The 22,594-nt window shown below is 47.1% G+C and overlaps 1 protein-coding gene, 1 long non-coding RNA gene and 1 other non-coding gene across 5 annotated transcripts; 1 reads left to right on the top strand and 2 right to left on the bottom strand.

Annotated features, from left to right (window-relative positions):
- Nucleotides 1–561: 561 nt before the first annotated feature.
- Nucleotides 562–10,461, bottom strand: LOC126488479 (uncharacterized). Of its 3 annotated transcripts, none has more exons than XR_007588704.1 (4): nt 9,845–10,448; nt 9,567–9,737; nt 7,231–7,460; nt 562–2,001 (listed from the first exon to the last, which is right to left on the bottom strand). It is a non-coding gene; the product is annotated as an uncharacterized lncRNA (long non-coding RNA). The 3 variants fall into 3 exon arrangements; XR_007588703.1 differs by lacking the exon at nt 562–2,001 and having other exon boundaries at nt 4,540–7,460; nt 9,845–10,201; nt 10,368–10,461; XR_007588702.1 differs by lacking the exon at nt 562–2,001 and having other exon boundaries at nt 4,540–7,460.
- A 130-nt stretch (nt 10,462–10,591) lies between these two features.
- On the top strand, nt 10,592–18,661 carry Fkbp4 (FKBP prolyl isomerase 4). Its single transcript, XM_050121975.1, has 10 exons — nt 10,592–10,835; nt 12,564–12,708; nt 13,386–13,528; nt 14,111–14,231; nt 14,638–14,794; nt 15,330–15,420; nt 15,513–15,596; nt 15,769–15,954; nt 16,451–16,690; nt 18,442–18,661. The coding sequence occupies exons 1-10, from the start codon at nt 10,731–10,733 to the stop codon at nt 18,541–18,543; spliced, it is 1,374 nt and encodes a 457-aa protein (XP_049977932.1). The 5' UTR covers nt 10,592–10,730; the 3' UTR covers nt 18,544–18,661.
- LOC126488518 (U6 spliceosomal RNA) lies at nt 18,034–18,137 on the bottom strand. Its single transcript, XR_007588727.1, has one exon. It is a non-coding gene; the product is annotated as a U6 spliceosomal RNA (small nuclear RNA).
- Nucleotides 18,662–22,594: the final 3,933 nt, after the last annotated feature.

Here is a 22,594-nt window from a genome sequence, read left to right as displayed (position 1 = left end):
TATGTTACAGACACACTCATAGAGGCAAAACACTCAAACATATTTACTTTTAGAAAAGTAAAAATAAGCCAGGTGGTGATGGTGCACACCTTTAACCCCAACACTCAAAAGGCAGTTGTAGGCAAATCTCTGTGAATTCAAGGCCAGCCTGATCTATAGAGTGAGTTCCAGGACAGCCAGAGCTACACAGAGAAACCCTGTCTCAAAAAACAAACAAAAAAACTAAAGGTAAAAACAGAAAAACATACATTTAAAAAAATAAAACTACAAGAGATGTATATAACTTTATACAACTTAACCACATGTGGGTATGTGTATATATAGTCATAGAGCCAGAATATATGTATACTACACATACATCTCTATGTGCGAATGCATACATATACACCTATGTGAATGAAGGTTAAAAGGGAAGGAGATCTATCAAAAAAGTAACATCTAGATGGTGTAGTGTCAGGGACTAGCCTCAACAAAAATACTATTTGCCAGGGAAGGGGTGTAGGGATTAGAAATATAAGAATACAAAGACACATGTAAAAAAAATGAAACAGAAACACAGAATAGTACTGGAAGGAAGGTCCAGTGACTACTGAAACCATCCACGTTTAATTTCCAGTTGCTTAAAATACCCTACCCTAAGAGATAGGAGTAAGATTTTAAAAAAATGCATTAACATAATACAAGGAAATGAATAGACCAGTTGAAGGTTGCAGGCTACATCCATAGTTAAACATTCTGTTGTTAGAACAAAGCAAGTCACACTCACACCATAGACCATAACATTCTGTAGGCAAATCACTCCCTGGGTGGAATACATTATCTCCTTAAGGGAGAAGGATATTAAGGGAATCTATATATTATTGTCAATTCTTGTTGACAATAATCTTGAGAGAGCAGAACTCTCTGGTCTGAGAGAGCAGAACTCTCTGGTCTAAATCTAGGTGGGACCTTTGTTTGAGGTAGAAACACAATAACCTTGAAGGAATAGGTAAGGTCCAACTCTCTGACCTTTGGACAAGGTGGAAATCAGCTCACATTTTTGGGCCTCCACAATAGAAAGTCCTCATGCTCTTCCAAGGACTTTGCTCTACATTTCACAGTCGAGATGAAGCATGTTACCAGAACTGCCATTTGCAGTTATTTAGAAGTTCTGAGGACTGACCCCAGGGCTTTGTCCATGCTAGATAAACATTCTCTCACTGAACTATATCCCTAGTCAACATGTCTTATTTTAACAGAATCCCCCAATGTTGAAAGGATTAAGCCCCAAATGGGCATTCTCTTAAGAGGTCAAGTTGTTTGATTGTTATTTTAAGTTTTGGTTTTATTAATATATGTCAATAACAAAACAGTTGGTTACACTTGGAAATTTTCATTCATGTATATAATATACTTTGACCACATTCACGCCCATGAACCCTTTCACTCCTGCTGATCCTCTTCTTAACTAGCCTCCTCCTGTTTTCCCCTTGGTGAATCAATGAGCTCAGTTAGGGTTATTACAGGAGCAGGACAGCTTACCACGAGACAAAGTGTCTCTAATTCTCCCCAGGTACCACTAATTGCCTACAGATCCTCAGGGAAGGGTGGTGCCTTCTCTCCTCTAGCAACCTTTAACTGCCTATAAGTCCTCAGGGACCACCAGGACCTCATCAGATGCTCCCTGCTCCATGACAGAATGTTGGTGGGTTAAATATTATGCAGATTTTATGTAGGTAATCAGAGCTGCTGGAAGGCAGAAAGGACAATAGCCACACCATGACTGGAAGACAGTACTCCACATCACTCTACCCCTTCCTCTGGCTCTTACATTCTTTCCGCCCCCTCTTCCGCAATGTTCCCTGAGCCTTGGAGGGGGTGATACAGATGTCCCATTTAGGGTTGAGCATCCCAAAGAGTCTCTGATTCTTGACCAGTTATGCGCGAGCCTCTTTCTTCACTAACTGCTGCTGCCTAGAGCAAAGAGGTGCTTCTCTGACAAAAGCAAACAGCAGCATGGATCTATGGGCATGAACACAAGCACATGAAGAACATTTGATGAGCACATTATATTGAAATATCAGAAGAAACTCCCCCAACTCATGTCTATGACTTCCTCCAGCTTGGGCTTTTGATCAGGCTTATAGTATAGATGTGAATTCCCTTCTGTGGAGTGGGCCTCAAATCCACTCAGAAAGTGGAAGGAAGGCTGTAGAACCTTTTCCAAGTTAAGACTTCAAGGGATAAAAGACTTTGATATTGAAAATATAGACTAGTCCACTTCAAAGGAGAGAACTTTGGGATAAAGTTAAGAACTCTGGTGCAGGACAAACTTCCTATTTCTTTAATCAAGCACGTTGTAGTGCTGTGCTCTGCCTGCCTTGGATACCCTTCCTAGCTTTGTGCACTAGGAAATACCTATCATCTTCCAAGACTCAGTTCAAGTACCTCCTTTCCCATCTCTCCTCAAGACATCAGTCTTCTACTCCCTTAGTACTTCACCCTACACTTGGCACTTTGTTCCCAGGGCTGTCTTGCTCCTTAAGACCATGATCTGTCCCATTGGGGAACCCACATGAAAGTCTAACCTCCAATTAAAAGTAAGTTTGTTAAGGAACACATAAAAAAACACTGAGACGATCTCCCTAATCTAAGAAGGGAGGATAGAGGGATTGTCATATACCTACCTGCCTTGCACCTGCTAGGCTCAGCCATTCAGGATAGCTGCAGCTCGTCTGCCATTCTCTTCTCCCAATCCCATTTTCTGGCTAGAAATTTGACCTTTCTACTGGCTACTGCCTACTTTATGACATAATTCTCCCTCCAAACCCATCGGCATCTGTTAGAACTTTGGAGTTGCCATGTAGTTATCCATAAACAAATTAGGATCATCCCAAGTGACCAGTGACCAGTTTCTCATATTGGACACACATGTTTTGTAGCTTCAGCAACCCAGACAAACCATATTACTGTATGGTTTGTATCTGTGACTGACAGACACTACCCGTGTCAGGAGATACCATACCTGTCTTCAAACATGGAGCTCGAAAGAACACACTCTTCTAATATAATTGCAGTCTGTGACTCCAAAGCTTTTGGTCCTGATGCCTGACCATGGAAATATCACCCTTCCACCCAAAAATAGGGTTAAGATCTTTCCCCAGCTTGAGAATGCAGTAAAATTCAGAAGAATTCAATATTGCACCCAGTAGTCAATATTTCCACTCTGGAGTTCAAGTCATCTACATGGCATCCGTTTACTCTGAAGAAAGCAATATTGAATCTGCCTTTATCCTCTACAGCAAGTACACCAAGTCCATCATAGAACAAAGTCCCCAGATATCTGGATTTACAAATCAGCTGTCATTCCTGAGAAGATACAGTCAAGAAATGAAAGAACTTGCTTTTCCCCAGGTAGAAGAGCCAAAAGCAGTTTGGATACACACACCCAAGAATGTAAAAAAAAATATAAAGAAGGAAGAGTTAGAATTTTTCTCAGAGCATGGCCACTCAGCAAGAGCTGGGGAAAGAGCAAAGGCTGCACCAGTTAGAACAGAAACAGTTCCATGCCTTTGAGGAGATGATCCAGAACCAAGAGCCGGAAAAAGAGTGACTAAAAATTGTGCAAGAGCTTAGCAAGATAGAGCCAGAGCCAGAGGGCCGCTGGGGCCTGATTTAGAAAGGCCTCAGAAGCATTCACAACCTGGCTGTTATCCACAGGCTTTGGACCGTAATACAGCTGTAGGCTAGCTAAGTCACTAGTGGTAGACATGTCTTTCAGACCTGGAGTGCTGAGCGGCACAGAAATGCTCCCATCAGCAGTGGATGACATTGTAGGTAGGGTACCTTGAAGCTATACAAGTTTCCCAATTCCCCAATGCTAACACTGCCCGTGACATAGAAACATGTGGAGTACTCTGTGGGAAACTGATGAGGGATGAGTTCACCATTAGACATGTAATCATCCCAGGCAAATGCTGGGTCTGATTATTGCAACACATGGAATGAAGAAGACATTTTCTTCCTCCAAAATGAACTAGGCACTCATCCTTGGGTGGATTCACACTCCCTCGCAGTCTTCCTTTCCAGTATAGACCTACACACTCACTGCTCTTATCAGATGATGTTGCCAGCATCGCCAGCTTCTGTCTGCTTGCTGCCCAGGCTCAAGCAAAGGAAACTAAACTAACTGACCACAAACTACACGAGACTTCTTCCTGTTCTCTTAAAGGCTTTCATACGCCAGAAACATACTGTTGTTGTGTGGCTGTTAAAAGTGCATGGTGACTATCACAGGCTAGTGTAAGCACCTAAGAGCTACAAACCCAAATCAGTTTACTATGCCCTTGGATTTAAGCTTTCCAGAAAGATTTGGAAACTTGTTCAGAGAAGACAGAAAAGGGGCAATGGGAAAAAGGCTACTTTTTATTTGTTTGAAAACAAATCATTGAATATATTTTTAAGACAAACATGAAAGGAGAAACCTATCACACTAAGCAACTAACTCAAAAATTAGGTGGACTAGAGAACAGCTCTCTGNACTGAAGAACAGCTCTCTGGTTTTTTTTTTTTTTTTTTTTTTGGTTTTTCGAGACAGGGTTTCTCTGTGGTTTTGGAGCCTGTCCTGGAACTAGCTCTTGTAGACCAAGCTGGTCTCGAACTCAGAGATCCGCCTGCCTCTGCCTCCCGAGTGCTGGGATTAAAGGCGTGCGCCACCACCGCCCGGCTTCTCTGTTCTTCTTGAATCAACTCTTCCCCATCCTCCTCTACCCTCCAGCTTGCCCATTATCCACCTTTGCACTAAATATAGCATCTGTGTAGCAGTCTGAGAGCCATTAGAAATGCCTGGGTTCTCCCTTGGCTTGTGGTATAGTTGCTGGGGCAGCTGTTGGAGACAAGTTGGGATGACTAGTTGGTGGCCCAGTTTTGTCAGCTCAATGTTCCTGGGTTTAGGGTGTCAGTTGGCTCTGTCGTTGAAGGAAGACCCTGCTCCACTAAACAGCAGACAGTGGATCCTCCCGAGTTCCTCCCTGTACCCTGCCATCACTGTTACATCTCCGCTGCTTTAAGAAGACAGACACAGTTCACTGTGATTGGTGCTTATATGTTAAGACCCTAAACTTAACCACTAGTTCTTTTCTATTTAAACTCAGCCCCTTCTGATAGGATAGCATGTCTCTGGTGTTCTGGGGGTTTTTAGCTTTCGACAGAAATCCAGATACCAATTAGGATCTACCCACCTTCAGCAAGTCACGTGATCTCATTTACCTCCTACTGGTTGAGAAGAAGCAGATCTAATTGTCTGGACACTTGCCTAACACCTAACACAGGCAATAGCAGTTTGGGACTGGAGGCATTATTTGTGAACTGAATGAAAAAAAAAAATAAAAGGAGAACATGGCTGCTCCTAAGGGGTTGAGGGTTTACTATAGATAGAAAGGAGAAAGCAGGTAGAGAGAAAGGCCAGACTGAGCCAGCCCAGTGAGGACAGAGGAGGGAGATCAAGAGAGGAGCCTCTGACCAAAAAGGGCAGCCTGGGTCAAGAGACTGGCCAAGAGACACACGCTGCTAAAACTGGCAAGTTATATAGGGGCCAGAGGAGCTAGGAGCAGAGAAGCCTCGCACAGTAGCTGGGCTGGAGAGTTCAGGATAGTGGTCAGGGTATGGCAACGAGGACCCCTAACAGGCAGGGACTGAGGGATGCTGGGAGAACTTGGCTGCCAGTGTCTGCACTGATATGTTAACAGAAATCTCAGCTAGCCCTTTGTCCCAAGTTGGAGACCTAACAGGAACCAAGGGCACAGAGGCAGTGAAAGCTCCTATGCAATTGAGGTGCCCAAGACAAATACAGAGACGGCCCATCATCCATCTTGGAATGTTGCACCTCTTACACAGGGAACTCAGTATAGGGGATAATACAACCTGCGTGCCTCAGAGGCCAGTTTCTCTGCTCCCAACATCTACCAGATGCCGCCTCATGACTCTCCCCTTCGACTCCTACAGCAAATTTATTCACCTAAGTCTCGTCCTCTGATGTGCACAGATGCTCAGGTACATCCTGGGGTGGCTCTCTGTTGTTCCCAGCGCCTGCAACACCCCTTCTTCCTTTCACTGCAAATATGGTAGAACTAAACAAAATTGACTGAGAGTCTAACTCAGTCCATGTCCTCTGCTAATGCCTGGATGCTGTACATACAACAGAGACAGCAAATTACCACAAACTTGTTACTTAAAACAGAATTGTGGTCATGGGAGCTTATAATATCATCATTCAGGGAGCAAGGGGGGGGGGGACTATGAGTTTGAGACCAACAAGACCCTATGGCAAAACAATAAGAAGCCAGGTATGGTGGTACACACCTGTAATCCCAGAAGTTAGGAGGTAGAAGCAGGGGAATCAGAAGTTCAAGGTCACCCTTGACCACATTTAGAAATTTCGAGGCAAGTTTGTGCTATAGAAAATTCTTGTGTTAAAAAAAAAAAAGTGTGGTTGTACTTGGGAATGGTTAAAAAAAAATGGCCAGGCATAGTAGCACAGACCTTTAAGTCAAGCATGTGGAAGACAGAGACATAAGGATTTTTAAGTCTGAGGTCACTCTGAGATACATGGTGAGATCTCACTTCCAAAACATAAAAAAATTGTGATAATGGTTATACAGTAAGTTTTGTTATGAAAATTGCACATAAAACAAGTAAAAAGCAGCTTGATATTTTGGTTATGAGCCTAGCCTTTAAGAGCTGAAACATCTCTCCAACATATAAAATGTATTTCCTGTACCAGCAGCAAACAAAGGCTTTGAAGACATTTAAAGCAGCAAAACAAAAGACCTGGTGCCCAACCTAAGGCAGGGGTTCAAGGCTTCCACTCACCGCTGCACTTTTCACAGCCCCTAAGCTGGGGAGCAGCCGATGGCTCCAGCAACAGTATGCTTCAAAATGTGACATGCACACGCTGGACTGCTGCTCAGCCATACAGGAAGAGTGACAAAACCAAAGACTATGCTAAGCAAAATAAGCCAGACTTGAACAAATACTACGTCTTCTCTGTGTGTGGAGTCTAAATGTGCACACAGGAAAAGAGAACAGAAAGGGAAAGCATTTGGGAAAAGGAAGAGGGCGGAGAGTGGGAGAGAGGCAAGAGCAGTGGGAGATGAGAACAAAAGAGAGTGATATCTGTATATGAAAGGCCATAATGAAGCCCATTGCTTTGTATGCTGACTGGAAACCGAAAAGACAAGCAAGACGTCCAACCTGGAAAATCCACAAAACCTTCGGTGCAGACAGGCCAAGTCTCCCACCTGACCCTGTTTGCATTTCACTTCCTTTTCTTCTTTTAAGACTTTTTTTCATCATCTTTAGCATCTTGAATTTTTGTTTTCATTCTAGAAAGATCTGCTCCAGGTTTTCTAGCTTCCACTTCTGTTTCTTTCAAGAATCCTTTTCTGTTGTTCTTAATGGTTTCTCTCTTCCATGTTGTCATTCTTCAAAAATACAAAATGACAGTTTCAGTGGAAGACATTGAAAGTGTCGTTCTCTACATGGGATATCTAGATAAAATCCTACAGAGAAAACAGGGTTGAACAAAATAGAGACCTGTTCTTTGAATGGAGAGAAACTTCCTGTTTGAGAAGGAAACAGGAGGATCCCAGAGCTCTTGAGCAACCAATCAGTGAGTGCTGAGTTCGGTAAGATACTGTCTCAAAAGGTGCAGGGACTGAGAGAACCAGGTGACACACCTTTAATCTCAGTGCTCAAGACACAGAGGCCAGTAGATCTCTGTGAGTTCAAGGCCATCCTGGTCTACGTAGTGAGCTCCAGGGCTGCCTTGACTATATAGAAAAATACTGTCTTGAAGGAAAAAAAATTTAAAAAACAATAAAGAGTGGATGGACTGCTGAGAGGGCTCATCTACTAAAAGCACTTTTTGGTGCAAACCTGATGAACTGAGTTCAATCCCTGGACTCCATGTCAAGGTGGAAGGTGGGAACTGTCTTCTGATCTGCATACGTGTGCTCAAGGACATACATACTGAAACACACACACACCACACACCATACACACATACTAGTAAAAACTTTATTGTGGAAAGGGATAGAGGAAAATACCTACACACATACGGATGCATGCTCACACAATGCGAATATTACTTAAATGAGCCAGGGAAGAAAAGGGTGAAGAGAAGGAAGGAGAAGAAAACACCTGCTTCCTTCCTAGGAGGAGAACACATTTGAGCTGAGGCCAGCTATTCTTCCAGAGGACCTGGATTCCCTGGCAAAACACCCACACATGTAAAATCAACTTTAAAAAATAAGTTTAAAAATTTTTAAAGAAAAAAAAGTGACATACATAATAAGGAAAAACTCCAGAATCACATGACCCTGCCATGGGACTCAAGACCTCAGTGCCTGTGTGCCAGCCTCCGCACCCCCGCTGCTAGATCACAGAGGGGGTGGCCTGTCCTCACGTCTCCACACTTTACCCGCCCCTCTTACCACTGTGCTCACTCACCTCCATCCCCACACACATCACATTACAACGATACCATCACTTATTCACTCAACACTGGAAGCCAGCACCGCACAGAAACGCAGAGGCATTCCGTCATTTGTAACCATCAAGTCACCCTATTTACAGGGCTCACAACAATAAATGGAGGCTTACAAATGAGGCAGCCTGCCTCAATTTACCCAGCTGTACCTGGGCGACCAAACTCTTTCTTTATTGCTAACCACGTGTTTTGTCCACTGTATTAAGATGCCTGTTCAAGCAGCGTGCAGGCAATGTCAACGCTGCATGAACTCAAAGGCATTAGGCCAAGCCCGGTGGTGGTACGCACGCCTTTAATCCCAACACTCGGGACTGGCAGAAGAAGGCGGATCTCTGTGAGTTCGTGGCCAGCCTGGTCTACAAGAGCTAGTTCCAGGACAGGCTCCAAAGCTACAGAGAAACCCTGTCTCAAAAAAAAAAATAAAATAAAATAAAACAATAAAGGCGTTAAGCCTACAATGCCATTTTCAAGGAAAAGATACAAGCTTACTACTGTAAAACTTACCTTCTCTATCACAATTTGCTGTGCCAGATAATACCCAGAGGCCCACCAGAGAGATAACTGACATGTGCAAACCAGTGCCGTACAAGAGCCTTCACAACGGGACAAGTAGCTACTCGGCTTCCATAGTCTATGATAATGTCTCTCGTAACTCAGGAGGTCCTAGATTTTGATTAAACTCATAAAACTGTAATCGGAAGGGACTACAACGAATTATCTAACAGTAATATAGTAAAGGTTTTTTTTTATTTTATTACACTAATTTGGGAGGGATGATAGGGCTTACGGGTGGATGTCAGAAGACAGCTTGGTAGGGAGGAGTCTGTGTTCTCAACGTTGTGGTTGTTAGGAATCAAACCCAGGTCCCCAGGCACGCAGCAAGCACCTCCACCCACTGAGCCATCTTGCCAGCCCGGTCTCATTGCCTATTGCCTACTTAAGTGGGATCACCGAACAACATCAGGTCAGCACACAGACAAAAAGTTCATTAGTTTGGAATGAAAATTCACAAAGCCAATAGGTATCTGGTAGCACTCACCAGGCGCTATGTGTTAACCGTGTACTAGAGTTGCAGGGCAGATTCAGGACCTCTCCAGGCAGATCTTCCGATCAAGCCAGCACTATTTCGGTTTTAACCACGCAGACTTGGAGCTCCACAGGTATCGCTTAGGAAGAGCGGTTGAGAAGGTAACATCTATTTCCCGTCCACCTTTAGTAAGAAGGGAAAGGGTTTTTTCTCTCTTGAGCTGAAACCATTTTTGCGCTCCAGTACTAACAAAAAAAGCCTGGTAAGTATGATACACAAAGCCCACTTACAAATCTTTGGCTCAGAGGGTCATCCCTCACAAGATCTCCTGCTCACAGAATTTTGGAAAGCAACACTCATTCGGTGGGCCTGCCAGGCTGCAGGGAAGACAAAGTCGAGTTCCACGGTTTGTGCACCAGGGCTGAAGCTGCTCCTTCCTGGGCCTACGCTTTCACTGCCATGGCCTCTATTCTCCACACGGCTTAGGTGCCCACGCCCAGGACCCCAAGGCCACGCCACGGGTGTCTGAGGTCTAATCGCGGGAGGCAGACCCAGGCCACTTCTCATCTGGCTGCCCGGATTCAGCTACTGCGCTGTGGGTCTGGGTGAACAGGGCGGGCCGCCAGGCAGGCCCGGGCTTGGGCGTCCTGAGGATGGAGAAGGATCTGGAAAAAGCGGCTAGACGCCGGCGGGGTGGGGGTGGGGAGGGAGGACGCGGGGAAGGGTGTGATCATCGAAATCCGAGAATGTACAGTCCTGGAGTGGGAGAGGAGGCCGCCCCTAGGAGCCATCAACCAGAAAAACAAATCTTACCAAAAGAACCCCCTCGGGTGCCCTCAGCCCAAGATCCCCAACCCGTTTAACCGCTTCTCTAGAAAGTTCCCCGCTCCCGCCCCTTCGCTGCCCGCTCGTGCCGCTCCTCCTGACCCCGCCCCCGAGGCGAGTGGGACCAATCACAGGCCCGGCCGCGCCGCGCCCGCCCCTCGGCGTCGCCCCACTCGGCAGCCGGCGGTGAGCGCGCGGAGAGCCCGGTGCGCGAGCCTGGAGCGAGGTTCGCGGTGCGCAGCGCCGCCTTGTGCCGCACGCCACCCGCACCGTGCGCTCACCCCGGTCGGCGGCCAGAGCGCTCGGCTCGCGCTCGCCCCACTCCCGCAGCCAACGGTGAGCCTAGCGGCCATGACCGCCGAAGAGATGAAGGCGACCGAAAACGGGGCGCAGTCGGCGCCCCTGCCGCTCGAAGGAGTGGACATCAGCCCCAAGCAGGACGAGGGCGTGCTCAAGGTGAGAGGGGGCCGCGGAGACCCCGGCTGGAGACTCGTGGGCCTCAAGCGGGTGGCACGGGAGGAGGATGGGGGAATTTGCCATCCCAGTGCGGGCTGCGGCCCTAAAGATGGCACGGTGGCTGCACGCTCCCGGAGGGTGCGGCCCCCGGCCCGGGAAGGAGCCCCCACTGCAACGCCAACTTGATCCGGCTGCACTGTGCGGCTGAGAGGGGCGGGGCGGAGCGCGAGGGCCGTAGCCGGGGGGCCCGGGCGGGGGGCGCGAGGCCGGGGCGAGCCTAGGGGCTCGGGCCTCGCCTCCTAAGGACCCCTCGGCCGCAGCGTGCGCGGGCCACCTGGGCGAAGGTGCGTCAGGGCTCGCCCACTTGAAAGTTAAACATTAGCTAGGACCTGAAACGGCTCCCTGGAGCCGTTTCCTGGCAGAGAGCCCTTTGTGCCTCTCCGCGCCCCCTTTGCAATTGCCGAGACCCAGCGAGGTCACGGACTCGGCCATGCTGTGCCCCCTTTCTCGGCCTGGGGAGAGCAGGAGCGGTGCATGCCGGGACCTGTAGTTCCTCTCCCTCTCCTCCTGAGCCTTCCTGAGTTGGGGGTTCGGGGTGCTGGCCTTGGGGGAAGCGGTTTGCCCTGGAGCCAGCTGTTCACTAATCGCCTGACTGCAAATAGCCCGAGGAGCGAGGGGGAGGGCGCTCTGACCTGGGTCGGGACAATGGGCGCCGGTTCAGAGCAGGTTCTGCCAGCAGTCCAGGACGGTGAAATCCTAACCGCATTGCACGCGCTCCCTGCATCCATTGTTTCTCCCCGGAGCGTCCCCTTGCTCGGTACCTAGTGTGTGTGGCCTGTGCTCAGCAGAGACCTCAGGGACCCTTGTTGGTCCAGAAATGCTGCTCCTGGCTTTCTCCCCCAGCTCTAGCCGCTCCCCTGTGAACATGTGGCCTTTCTTCTCTGTTTACTGCAAGGTTCTGATTCCCAGAAGGCCAGTTTTTATCCTCCACTCCTTTGAGGTCCGTGTACATTCTTATCAGCCTTCCTTTAGAGGATGGTTCTACATCCACCTAGTGGCCCGCCCACGAGGTCACCATATATAAAAATGTTAAACAGAAGCAGATGCCTATATGTTCATGGGAGGTACTCTAGTCCTGAAAAAAAGGGCCCCTTAGCTTGCTGGTCTGGCAATTTTGTTTCCCAACTCTTAATTTGCCAGGGCTGATGCAGAGCCTCTGTGCTCTGTAATCTGGCCCTTCCTTTTCCCAGTTTGGAACCGATCTGTTCCCTTCGTTACTCCGATTCCGATTCCGTTCTATTCACGCCAGACCCTGATCTGATGACCCACTAGTTCCTATCCACGCTTTATCAGTGTGTTCTTCGAGCACTGTGTTCTTCAAGCACCTCCAGGGGATGGGAATTGTCCTCAGTGCTTGACAGACAGTTTCTGGATAGTTGAGCAACTTGGCCAAAACCATAGACAAAGTTTAAACCGAGGTCATTTTATCTGAAACGTTCCAAAACCGGTCTGGACAAACCTGGAGGGAGCCGGGGAAGTTCCTTGAGTCTAAGCTAAACCACTAACATCAGAGTCGTTTGAAGATTGAGCTCTTGGACCTGCTAATAAAGAAGCAGGAGGCAGTGGGGGCAGCAGAAACCACTTCGTGCCTTACAGGGGCTTAGGGGCAATGAGGGCCCTTCTGCCCACATCCCTGGGTACTCACGTTTCCCCCCCCCTTCCTCCCAGGTCATCAAGAGAGAGGGTACAGGCACAGAGACACCCATGATTGGGGACCGGGTCTTTGTCCACTACACTGGCTGGCTCTTAGATGGCACAAAGTTTGACTCCAGTCTGGATCGCAAGGACAAATTCTCCTTTGACTTGGGAAAAGGTAGGCGTGGTTAGTGGGCTAGCGGGGTAGGTTCCAAAGCTGATAGCAACTGTCACAAGCAAAAATGATGTTCTCTCAGCCAAGCTTGAGTTGGGCACAGTAGTGCTTACCTGTGTTCCCAGCTACCAAAGAAGCTGAGGCAAGTGAGTCACTTTGAACAAAGGAATCCAAGATAACCTTGGCAAAATAGCATAAACTAGTCATCAAAACAGGAAAAACACAAAAAAACACCAGAACTAAGATCAAGGAGGAATGGTTAAGAATCCATCGGTTGCTGGGCAGTGGTGACACACGCCTTTAGTTCCAGTACCCAGGAGGCAGTTGCAGGTGGATTTCTGAGTTTGAGGGCAGCCAGGACTAACTGAAATCTGTTTTGAAAAGCAAAACAACAAAAAATAACTCATCCATTATCTGTCATGTGTTTTCTTCTACTATTCTAGGACTGGTTGGTTTCTATCCCCATCTCATCGATTTAGCTCCTCCCTCCCTTTGGGATGGACAGTCTTGCTTCTTGAACTCTTTGCAGGGTTGTGGTGGGAATGTCAACACTGCTGCTGCTTGTCTCTGGTCCCGTTCTAGAGATGTTCAGATCCCCCTTGGATGTGCGCGGCTCTCTGTGAATATTGAGCCTAGAGTTAGACTCCTGCTAAGCAGGTCTTGTTTGCCTCTACCTACAGGGGAGGTCATCAAAGCTTGGGATATTGCTGTGGTGACCATGAAAGTGGGGGAAGTATGCCACATCACCTGCAAGCCAGAATATGCCTATGGGTCAGCAGGCAGCCCTCCAAAGATCCCCCCCAACTCCACACTTGTATTTGAGGTAAGTGCTGGCCACAGAGTGCCAGGCAAAGAGCCAGACCTTATCTCACCCCATTGCCTGGCTGCCCTCCAGCCCTTCCTGCCTCTTGGAGACAATGTAGCCAAGCCTGAGGGCCTAGCTTTAGTAGGAGGCCAGTGGCTGGCTCTGCTGCTGCCACGGTGGCCAATACTAACTAGAAGCTTTGGGTTAGAAGAGGGGGCTCCAAAGCCCTTGTGGAAAGGAGCCAGGGTCAGGACACAGCAGGGATATAGAGGGTAGTGCGAAGTGTTGGCATCCTGGAGCACAGGAGGGAGAGACACCTGAGGTGTGACCTCTGCTGAGGGGAAGAACTAAGACTATTTGGCTGAAAGTAGAAAACCAATCAGTGGGCATTAGAGAATATTCACAAGGCCACTGAGACGCCAGGCCACTTCTGATGCCTACCAGATTGTCTCATGTCCTTGCTAAATGAAGCAGGATGATAGAGAGCTTTCTTTCTGGCTAGATGTTGTCTAGCCGTTAGTGGTAACTCTAGGGAGTAAAACAGTTTCGCTGCTGAGTTGATGCAGAAAGGAGTTGATCATTTTATATCTCATTCCACAGGTGGAGCTATTTGAGTTCAGAGGAGAAGATCTTACAGAAGATGAAGATGGCGGGATCATCCGCAGAATACGGACTCGCGGTGAAGGCTACGCCAGGCCCAATGATGGTGCTATGGTAGAAGGTAAGAAAGTGTAGTCTGACTGGGCAGTGGTAGCACATGCCTTTAATCTTAGCACTTGGAAGGCCTGAGTTCAAGGATAGTCAGGGCTACACAGAGAAACCCTGTCTCAAAAAGACCAAAAAAACGAAGTTAATCTGGTGTAGGAAGAAAAATCTAAAGTTGCATATGATTCCTGGCTTAGAGATGAAAGGCCTTGGGTGGTTTGGACCAATTCATTTCCTTCCTGTAAGTCTTTTGTCTCGTCCATAAAATAAGGAGTTAGACCACACTGTCTTAGCATCCCTGCAGGTCGGAGACACAGATTATCTTGGGTATGAATGGTAATTTGGAGATGGGGGAGGCCAGTGGCAACTTCCTCAATGCTCTGCCCCCTCACATCTGGGGTACTGCCTCTCTTTGATGCCAGTGGCACTGGAAGGCTACTGTAATGACCAGCTTTTTGACCAGCGGGAGCTCTGCTTTGAAGTCGGCGAAGGGGAAAGCCTAGATCTGCCTTATGGGTTGGAGACGGCCATTCAGCGCATGGAGAAAGGAGAACATTCCATTGTATACCTCAAACCTAGGTGAGACACGGGCACTTTGCAGAGCAATGGGACATAGCTGAATGCCCACCGTGAGCTGTGTGATAGGCATTCACAAGCCCTGTATGCTTGCTTCTACTCTGAGGATGCTTGTCACCGTCACCTCATTGGGTCTGGAAGTGTGGCCCACTGTTGGCTGTATTTCCTTGCATTCAAGCCTCATCTGAATCCCTTACCTTCCAATATCTAGATTTTCATCTGCTATTAATTTATGCAGTTGTTAACGTTTATGGAAACACCTACTGTGTACCATACATACTAAAGTTCTTAGGGCTTCACAGCGGATCTTGTTCCGTTGTCTCTGAGTCAATCATCTCAACAGTGTGTAGGGAGATGTAGAGGACAGGCGGTAGTGAGTGCTATGCCACCGCCCAGCTGGGTAGTAGAGAAGTTAGGGAAATGTTTGCCAGACCCAGGTCTCAAGATGGGAAGGTACTTTCCAGGAAACAAACAGGAAGCCTTTCAGCCCAGAGCAGACGAAGGCTGTGAGGTGACCCAGGCATTTTCACCCCCACAGCTATGCTTTTGGCAGTGTTGGAAAGGAAAAGTTCCAGATCCCACCACATGCTGACCTGAGATATGAAGTACACCTGAAAAGTTTTGAGAAGGTGAGTCGGCCTGAGGTGTCCCTTCTCCTGGAGTCTGGTCTGTGGGTGCCTCCGAGGAAGCTGACCACTATCTGTCCTCTGGGATGTGACAGGCCAAGGAATCTTGGGAGATGAACTCTGAGGAGAAGCTGGAGCAGAGCAACATAGTGAAAGAGAGGGGCACTGTATACTTCAAGGTGAGCCAAGGCCAAGGTACCCCGGGGAGCATTGTCCAGATGGTACTCTGTCTCTGTTGTATCTTTGTCCATCGGTCTGGCATGGGAAAGAGTGGGAATCTGGTGGCTACTAGGTAAGGCAACCTGGGCTGCTGAACCTGTACTGGGTGTCTGAGCCTCTCTCCCATTCTAGGAAGGCAAGTACAAGCAAGCTTTACTGCAGTACAAGAAGATTGTGTCTTGGCTGGAATACGAGTCTAGCTTTTCTGGTGAGGAAATGCAAAAGGTCCGTGCACTGCGACTGGCCTCACACCTCAATCTGGCTATGTGTCACCTGAAACTACAGGCCTTCTCAGCTGCCATCGAAAGCTGTAACAAGGTGAGGTCCCTTCAGGGGATGTGGAAACAGCATTTACAGGCAGGGCTAGAGCACTGCCTGTCTGAAAACTGCCCACAGTCACTGGGTGGTGTTAGTGGGATCGGTGGTTGGGAATTCTGAGTTACAGACCCAAAGAGAGGCCTCGTGTGGAAGTAGCAGGCACTTTAATGTTGGGAGACAATAGATACAGACAGTGAGCAAGCCCTAGTAGATTGGGGGAAGCTAAAGGGAGTCGGATTATTTTGTTATCTCTTCTGTATCTGGAAAGGTGAGACCGTGTTCTTCCTGCATCCGAAGACCCTCTGTATTTCCTTTCTTCCTCTTGGATTAAATTAATTTCTTCCTGAGCCATGACCCTCCCCATTTAATGCCCCAGTCTTTTCCCCCTCTAACTCGACACCAGCAGTTTCCACTGAGCCTCATCCTGCTGAGGGGTCCTTTGGGGATCCAGCTGGTGCTGCAGAGTCTGATTGCTGTTTTCTCTCTGCGCTCTTAGGCCCTGGAGCTGGACAGCAACAACGAGAAGGGCCTGTTCCGCTGGGGAGAGGCACACCTGGCCGTGAATGACTTTGACCTGGCACGAGCTGACTTCCAAAAGGTCCTGCAGCTCTATCCCAGCAACAAAGCCGCCAAGGCCCAGCTGGCTGTGTGCCAGCAGCGGACCCGCAGGCAGCTTGCCCGGGAAAAGAAGCTCTATGCCAACATGTTTGAGAGGCTGGCTGAGGAGGAGCACAAGGTAAGGGTTAGGGTGTGTCATTGCTGTGAAGAGACGACGACCATAACCAAGGCAACTCATGGGAATTTTTAGAGGACTTAAATTCCAAAGGGTCAGATTCATGGCGGGGAACAAACATAAGCACCAGGCAGAGAGTTAACCTGGAATGGCATGGGCTTTAGAAATCCGAAAGCTGGGGGCTGGAGAGATGGCTCAGAGGTTAAGAGCATTGCCTGCTCTTCCAAAGGTCCTGAGTTCAATTCCCAGCAACCACATGGTGGCTCACAACCATCTGTAATAGGGTCTGGTGCCCTCTTCTGGCCACACACACAGACAGAATATTGTATATGTAATAAATAAATAAATGTTAAAAAAAATTAAAAAAAAAAAAAAGAAAAAGAAATCCGAAAGCTGCTCGCAGTTCCACAAACTGGGCCAAGCATCTAAATCTGAACCTATGGGGGCTGTTCTCATTCAACCCACCACATAGTGGTAGTTGCTACAATGGACAGAAAAGGGTTTTCCTGGCTTCTTCAGCACATAAGGTGTGCCTGGCCTTAACCACAATGGGCCTGGAGTTGTCTGTGGCAGTTGGAGAAGCCAGATGTTACTCTCTCCACAGGAAAGAAATGTAAGTCCTCAGTATTCACCCCACTGGTCCGGCCAGGCCAGCAGCGTTGGAAGTACACATCAGGGCCCAGTTCTCATGGTTTGATTTTCTTTGAGACAACTGGCCTAAAATTCCTTCAGTAGATCAGGCTAGCCTGGAACTCATGGTTGTCTGCCTGCCTCTGCCTTATGAGTCTAGGTTTGAAGGGTGCACCTCCACACTCGAGTCTAGGAGGGTTATGTAGTTAGCCTTCAACCTCCACAGGAGCACATGATCCTGCCAGTTCACCCTGAACACAGCTGTGCTGTGTGCACCTGTTCATTGTTTGCCCCCGTATGTTAAGTAATGACTGGATGCTTATTTTATATTACTACTTCCCATTTTCATTTTGTTTTTGTTTTTCGAGACAGGGTTTCTCTGTAGCTTTGGAGCCTGTCCTGGAACTAACTCTCGTAGACCAGGCTGGCCTCAAACTCACAAATATCCGCCTGCCTCTGCCTCTGCCTCACGAGTGCTAGGATTAAAGGCGTGTGCTACCACTGCCCAGCATACTTCCCATTTTCTCTTCTTGCTGTGTGATATTCCACTTCATGTACATGGCGCGTCTTACTTAACCTGTTAGTTGTTTTAGTGTTCCTAATACCCTCCAAAAGAAACAGGTTATGAAATATACTGCCTTTCTAGTAGCACATTTAAAAGGTGAAACTAAATGGTGAATTTGATATGTTACTCTATATATTTTCTTAATGAGTTTAAAAGTATGGAAAACTTCAAAAAAAATTGTATGATATCCTTGCTCAGGGACTGTGCTAATCTCTATCATTGCAATTTTAGTACACATGCTACTGAGGCAAACATGAGGTTAAAACATTTTAAAATATTTTTGTTTAGCAGGTCTGTCATATAGCACAGTGGAAGAATGCTTGCCCAATATGCTCTAGGCCTTGAGTTTATTTAATCCCAGCACCACAAAGAAAAAATAGTTTAAAACATCCGAAATCTGTGACATTCAGCAGTGGTGTGTTGAGTGACATTGTCAGATCAGAATGTGCATGTGCACGTGTGTGCTTTGAGGACCATTCCCGGATCACTGTGCCTGTGCCTTTCTGTTAGGATTGTCTTTTACTCCGGAATTCAGCCTCTTCTACTTCCTCATTTACAGGCCAAGGCAGAGGTGGCTGGAGACCATCCCACTGTCACTGAAATGAAGGGTGAGCCCAACAATGTGGCAGGGAACCAGTCCCAAGTGGAAGCAGAAGCATAGCCTGCCTCATCGCCTGCCCACCCCTGCGGCTGCCTGTCTCCCTGCTCCCTTCTCTACTCCACCCTGTTAGTTTTGTAAAAACTGAAGATTTTGAGTGAATTAGACCTTTATTTTTCTATCTGTTTGGATGTTGACTTTGGAGGGAAGGGGAGAAGAGCAGGCTGGGGGTAAAATGGGGGGTGGTTTTAGATGGTGTCAACCCTCTCTCCTTCCCCCATTACACATGCGTGTTTATCCTTCCACACGTACACATCAGAATGTTAATTTATTTCTCCCTCTGTTACTTCCATTTTTCAAGTGGTAGAAGGGGTATGTGATAGGGATGGGGTCTAATATGAAGCCAGGGTGGAGAAGATGACTCCTGGGCATCCCTTCCGTCTCCGGTTGTTTTCCAAGTTGCAATCTCCCTGCAGGTGCTAGGGGCATGGGAAAACCACTGTGTCCATTAGCTCTCTCGCCTTGCTCTCCTGAGATGGTATCCCTGATAATCCTCTGGTATCACAGTGATCACTGCTACACAGCACCTTCTCTGCTCCTATCAGTTTCCCTCATCCAGGTTATCCCTGTCCCCATCCCCTCAGCCTCTTTAATGCACGCTGAAGGTCCAGGCACACCTCAAGTCCTGTGCTTGAGCAATAAAGTGGAAACAACGAAATGTGGGTGTCAGGCAGCCCTTTATGTTGAGCTCTGGGGTAGGGTGTGGTGGGTACATATGGGCAGGGGCCGAATGAAGAGGGACAAACTCCAGTCCTACTTAGGTGCAGCGTATGCTACAGACCCTCTGTGCACACTCTGAGCTCCAGTGCACATTACACCTCCCAATTGGGCAGCACCTCACCATGGATCCCCAATACACCCTTCAGCAGCCTTCATTAGAATGCTGGTATTATTCACCCCATAACGGGAAGAGGAAATACAAACCTTGGGAAAACTAGGATCAGAAAAGCTGGGTCTGTACTGCTGCCCCTGTTGTGGCAGTCATCTTGGATGTTTTGCCTGCACACCATGTACATACTTGGCATCTGTGGAGGCCTCAGGCGTTGGGTGCTGCACGTCAAACCTGGGTCTTCTGCAAGTGCACTTAACTTCTTGAGCCATCTCTGTAGGCCCAGTCCTTAGCTTCTTAAGGTATAAAAGCTCTAGCGTCACTGGTTGGCTAAGGTCACATAGCTTGTTACATGAATTCAAGTACTGATGAAGTACTTCTTAAATCCACCTCCTCTGTCTTAGCAGGCACACACTGTACCTCCTTCATATCTCTTACCTAACTTGAGTTTTGACCTTTGTAAGAAGCCAGGTGACCCATGTCAGCCACATTGAACTTCCTCTTTTTTACCTACAGGTCAGCTCATTTCCCCCCTTGCCTTTCTGTGTGGGCTCTGACAGTCTGCCTGCCCATGTACCTGTGTAGCTCTTGACATTGTAGAAGATGTGTTCTATGGAAAATGTCGCAGTTCTGTGTGTCAGGCACCATGTCTGCTAATTCCCTTGGTAGGTGTAAGTCCAGGTTTGGGCTTGATTTTTTTTTTTTTTTTTTAAGCCTGGTTCCTTTGGGTATTTCTAACTTTGACTCTTGACTTTGCTTTAATGACAATATCAAGCAAGCCCTTGCTAAATTGCTTAACAGTATAATCTTTGACCTGTACCAAGTACTCCCTGTGATACAATCTTTGATCCAACTGTCCTAAGAAAGAAGCTTGGCCTATTTTACAGATGAGGAAACTCAACCAAAGCTTGGAGAACAGCTCAGTTACTAGATTGCTTACTCCAAAAGTGAGTACCTGGGTTTAGATCCCCAGCATCCATGTCAAAAGCTAGGTACTGGACCTAGAGAGATAGCTTAGTAGTTAGCACTTGCTCTTCAGAGGCCCAAGGTTTGGCTCCCAACCTGAGAAGAGGATGCACTGCCCTCTTGTACTCTGCACAGGCACTGCACATGGTGCATATGTGGAGATTGAGGCACTCACATAAACGTTTTATATTTTAAAGACTTGTTTTTATTTCTGGCATGGTGACACACTAATTTCAGCACTCAGGAGGCAAAGACAAGGGTAATCCCTGAGTTCAAGACCAGCCTGGTCTACATAGTGAATCCAGGGGCAAATAGGTAGTCCTTAAAAGCAGTGTGTATTTGTGAATTGCATGTATCTATGTGTACAGTCGCCATAGATTGCAGAAGAGGCTGTTAAATTCCCTGGAACTGGAGTTAGTAGTTGTAAGCTACCCATCATGTGCTGGGAACTGAACACAGGTCCTCTCCAAGAGCAAGTCCTCCCAACCTCCAACTCCAGGGGATCCAATGTCCTCTGACTTATATTGTCATCTGTTCACACACGATATGCACTCACAGACAATGCACATCGTAAGTAAAACCAGGCATGAAGCACTGGGTTAGATCCCCAGCACATGAACCTTGCATGATGGTGCATTTGGGAGGTATGGGCAGAGGGATCAGAAGTTTCAGCTACTCAAGTTCAAGACCAGCCTGAGATAGGTGAGATCCTGTCTCAAAAAAAAAAGTTTGCAAAAGTCAAACAGAAATGTCTCCTTCAAGATGAGTTCTCTGAACTAGCCTAAATTACTTTGAGGTCATGTGATTGAGAGCAAGTCTTGAGCCTTTCTACAATACATGGGTAAAAAGCATCCCAAATCCTGTTTTTTTCTGGAAAGCTCTTTGAGAGTCGAAGAACTTAAAATTTACTGTACTTTTATAGAACAGTAGAGATGGAAAAGTCCTGTTTATTATAACATGAAAACTGTCTAGTGAAGATGATTTGATAAAGTGATTTAAGTCTTTATAGCCAAAAATAATCCTGCTAACATATTGAAGTTTGTCTAGACAACACTACTCATGAGTGTCTTCTAGACACTTGGCCCTTGCTTACCCACACTTGAGCATTTCTACAGGGAATGTGCTCAGAAAGTCCAGCAGCAACTGCTCTGAGCTTTTACTATAGATTTCTAAGTAATTCCTCTCTGGAAATAAGCTAAAATGGAGTTCTGTTAACTGTGCCACCTAAATGTTTCCAGCCTATGAGGTGTCACTTCTCCCTACATATCTTTCTTCTCCTTCTGCCCCCCACATCATTGTTCACTGCTTGCCTGCTCTTTAAAAAGGCACCTTTTCGCCACCTGCACTAAATACTGTGTTGTCCCTCCACTGTGAGAGTCTTCCCATTCCCATCAGACTGAAGAGGAAAGTCCCTGCCATGGTGCCCATAAAACATACAGGGCCTAATGCCTTCTGCTTGGTGCACCTGTGACATCCCCCTGAGAGTACCTCAAATAAATTGTGTGTCTCATTTCAGCTGAAGGAAAAAGTAACACTAAGAACTAGGAAAAAAAAAATACTTGTAAGAAAATCATTGCTGGGAAAAGGGATCCAGCCCTTTAGCTATGCAAAGGCCCAGTCATGTGTTCCAAGGTGATGTACTCAAAGGATGTGGGTGTACAAAGATTTGGTGGTTCAATGTGTAAATGCTTGCACAAGCATGAAGACTTTCCAGATCTCTAGCAGCCATGTGAAAAGTTGGCATCCTAAGGCATGCCTGCAACCATGAAGCGAAGTGGTGCACAGTTCACTGGCCACACACACTACATGAAGAAGTAAGCTCTGGGTTAAGTGAGAAACCATGTCTCAAGAAGATGGAGAAGCAATTGGGGAAGACATTTCAAAATCAAACTCTGACTTTCATGTATGTCCAGATGGTCAAGCACATTCACAAGTGCACAGACATAACACAAGGCTTAGTTTATACCTTTTTTTTTTTAGGGACATTCTTTCCGATCTAATTTTATTTGGCTCTCTTGATTGACAAAAGACATGGCATCCAAAGTTGTAAATGACATGACATGACCTTCATGATGATAAACAATTGTACAAACTGGGGCTGGAGAGATGGCTCAGTGGTTAAGAACACTGGCTGCTCTACCAGAGGTCTCAAGTTGGGTTCTCAGCAACCACATGGTAGCTCAACCATCTGCAGTGAGATCTGACACCCTCTTCTGGCCTGCAGACATACATGCAGGTGGAACACTGTATACATAATAA

The sequence above is a fragment of the Alexandromys fortis genome, unplaced genomic scaffold (assembly GCF_014885135.2).
Source record: "Alexandromys fortis isolate MF-2015 unplaced genomic scaffold, M_Fortis_MF-2015_v1.1 scaffold_208, whole genome shotgun sequence".
NCBI lineage: Eukaryota > Metazoa > Chordata > Mammalia > Rodentia > Cricetidae > Alexandromys > Alexandromys fortis.
Note: the sequence above shows the minus strand (reverse complement) of the source record. Positions and strands in the feature narration are given on the sequence as shown.

Bases quoted from the DNA above. Each gene is read 5' to 3' on its own strand.
- Fkbp4 (XM_050121975.1), top strand. From the start codon at position 10,731: ATGACCGCCGAAGAGATGAAGGCGACCGAAAACGGGGCGCAGTCGGCG. The intron at 10,836-12,563 runs GTGAGAGGGGGC...CCTTCCTCCCAG, and splicing joins AGGACGAGGGCGTGCTCAAG to GTCATCAAGAGAGAGGGTAC. The intron at 15,955-16,450 runs GTGAGGTCCCTT...CTGCGCTCTTAG, and splicing joins CCATCGAAAGCTGTAACAAG to GCCCTGGAGCTGGACAGCAA.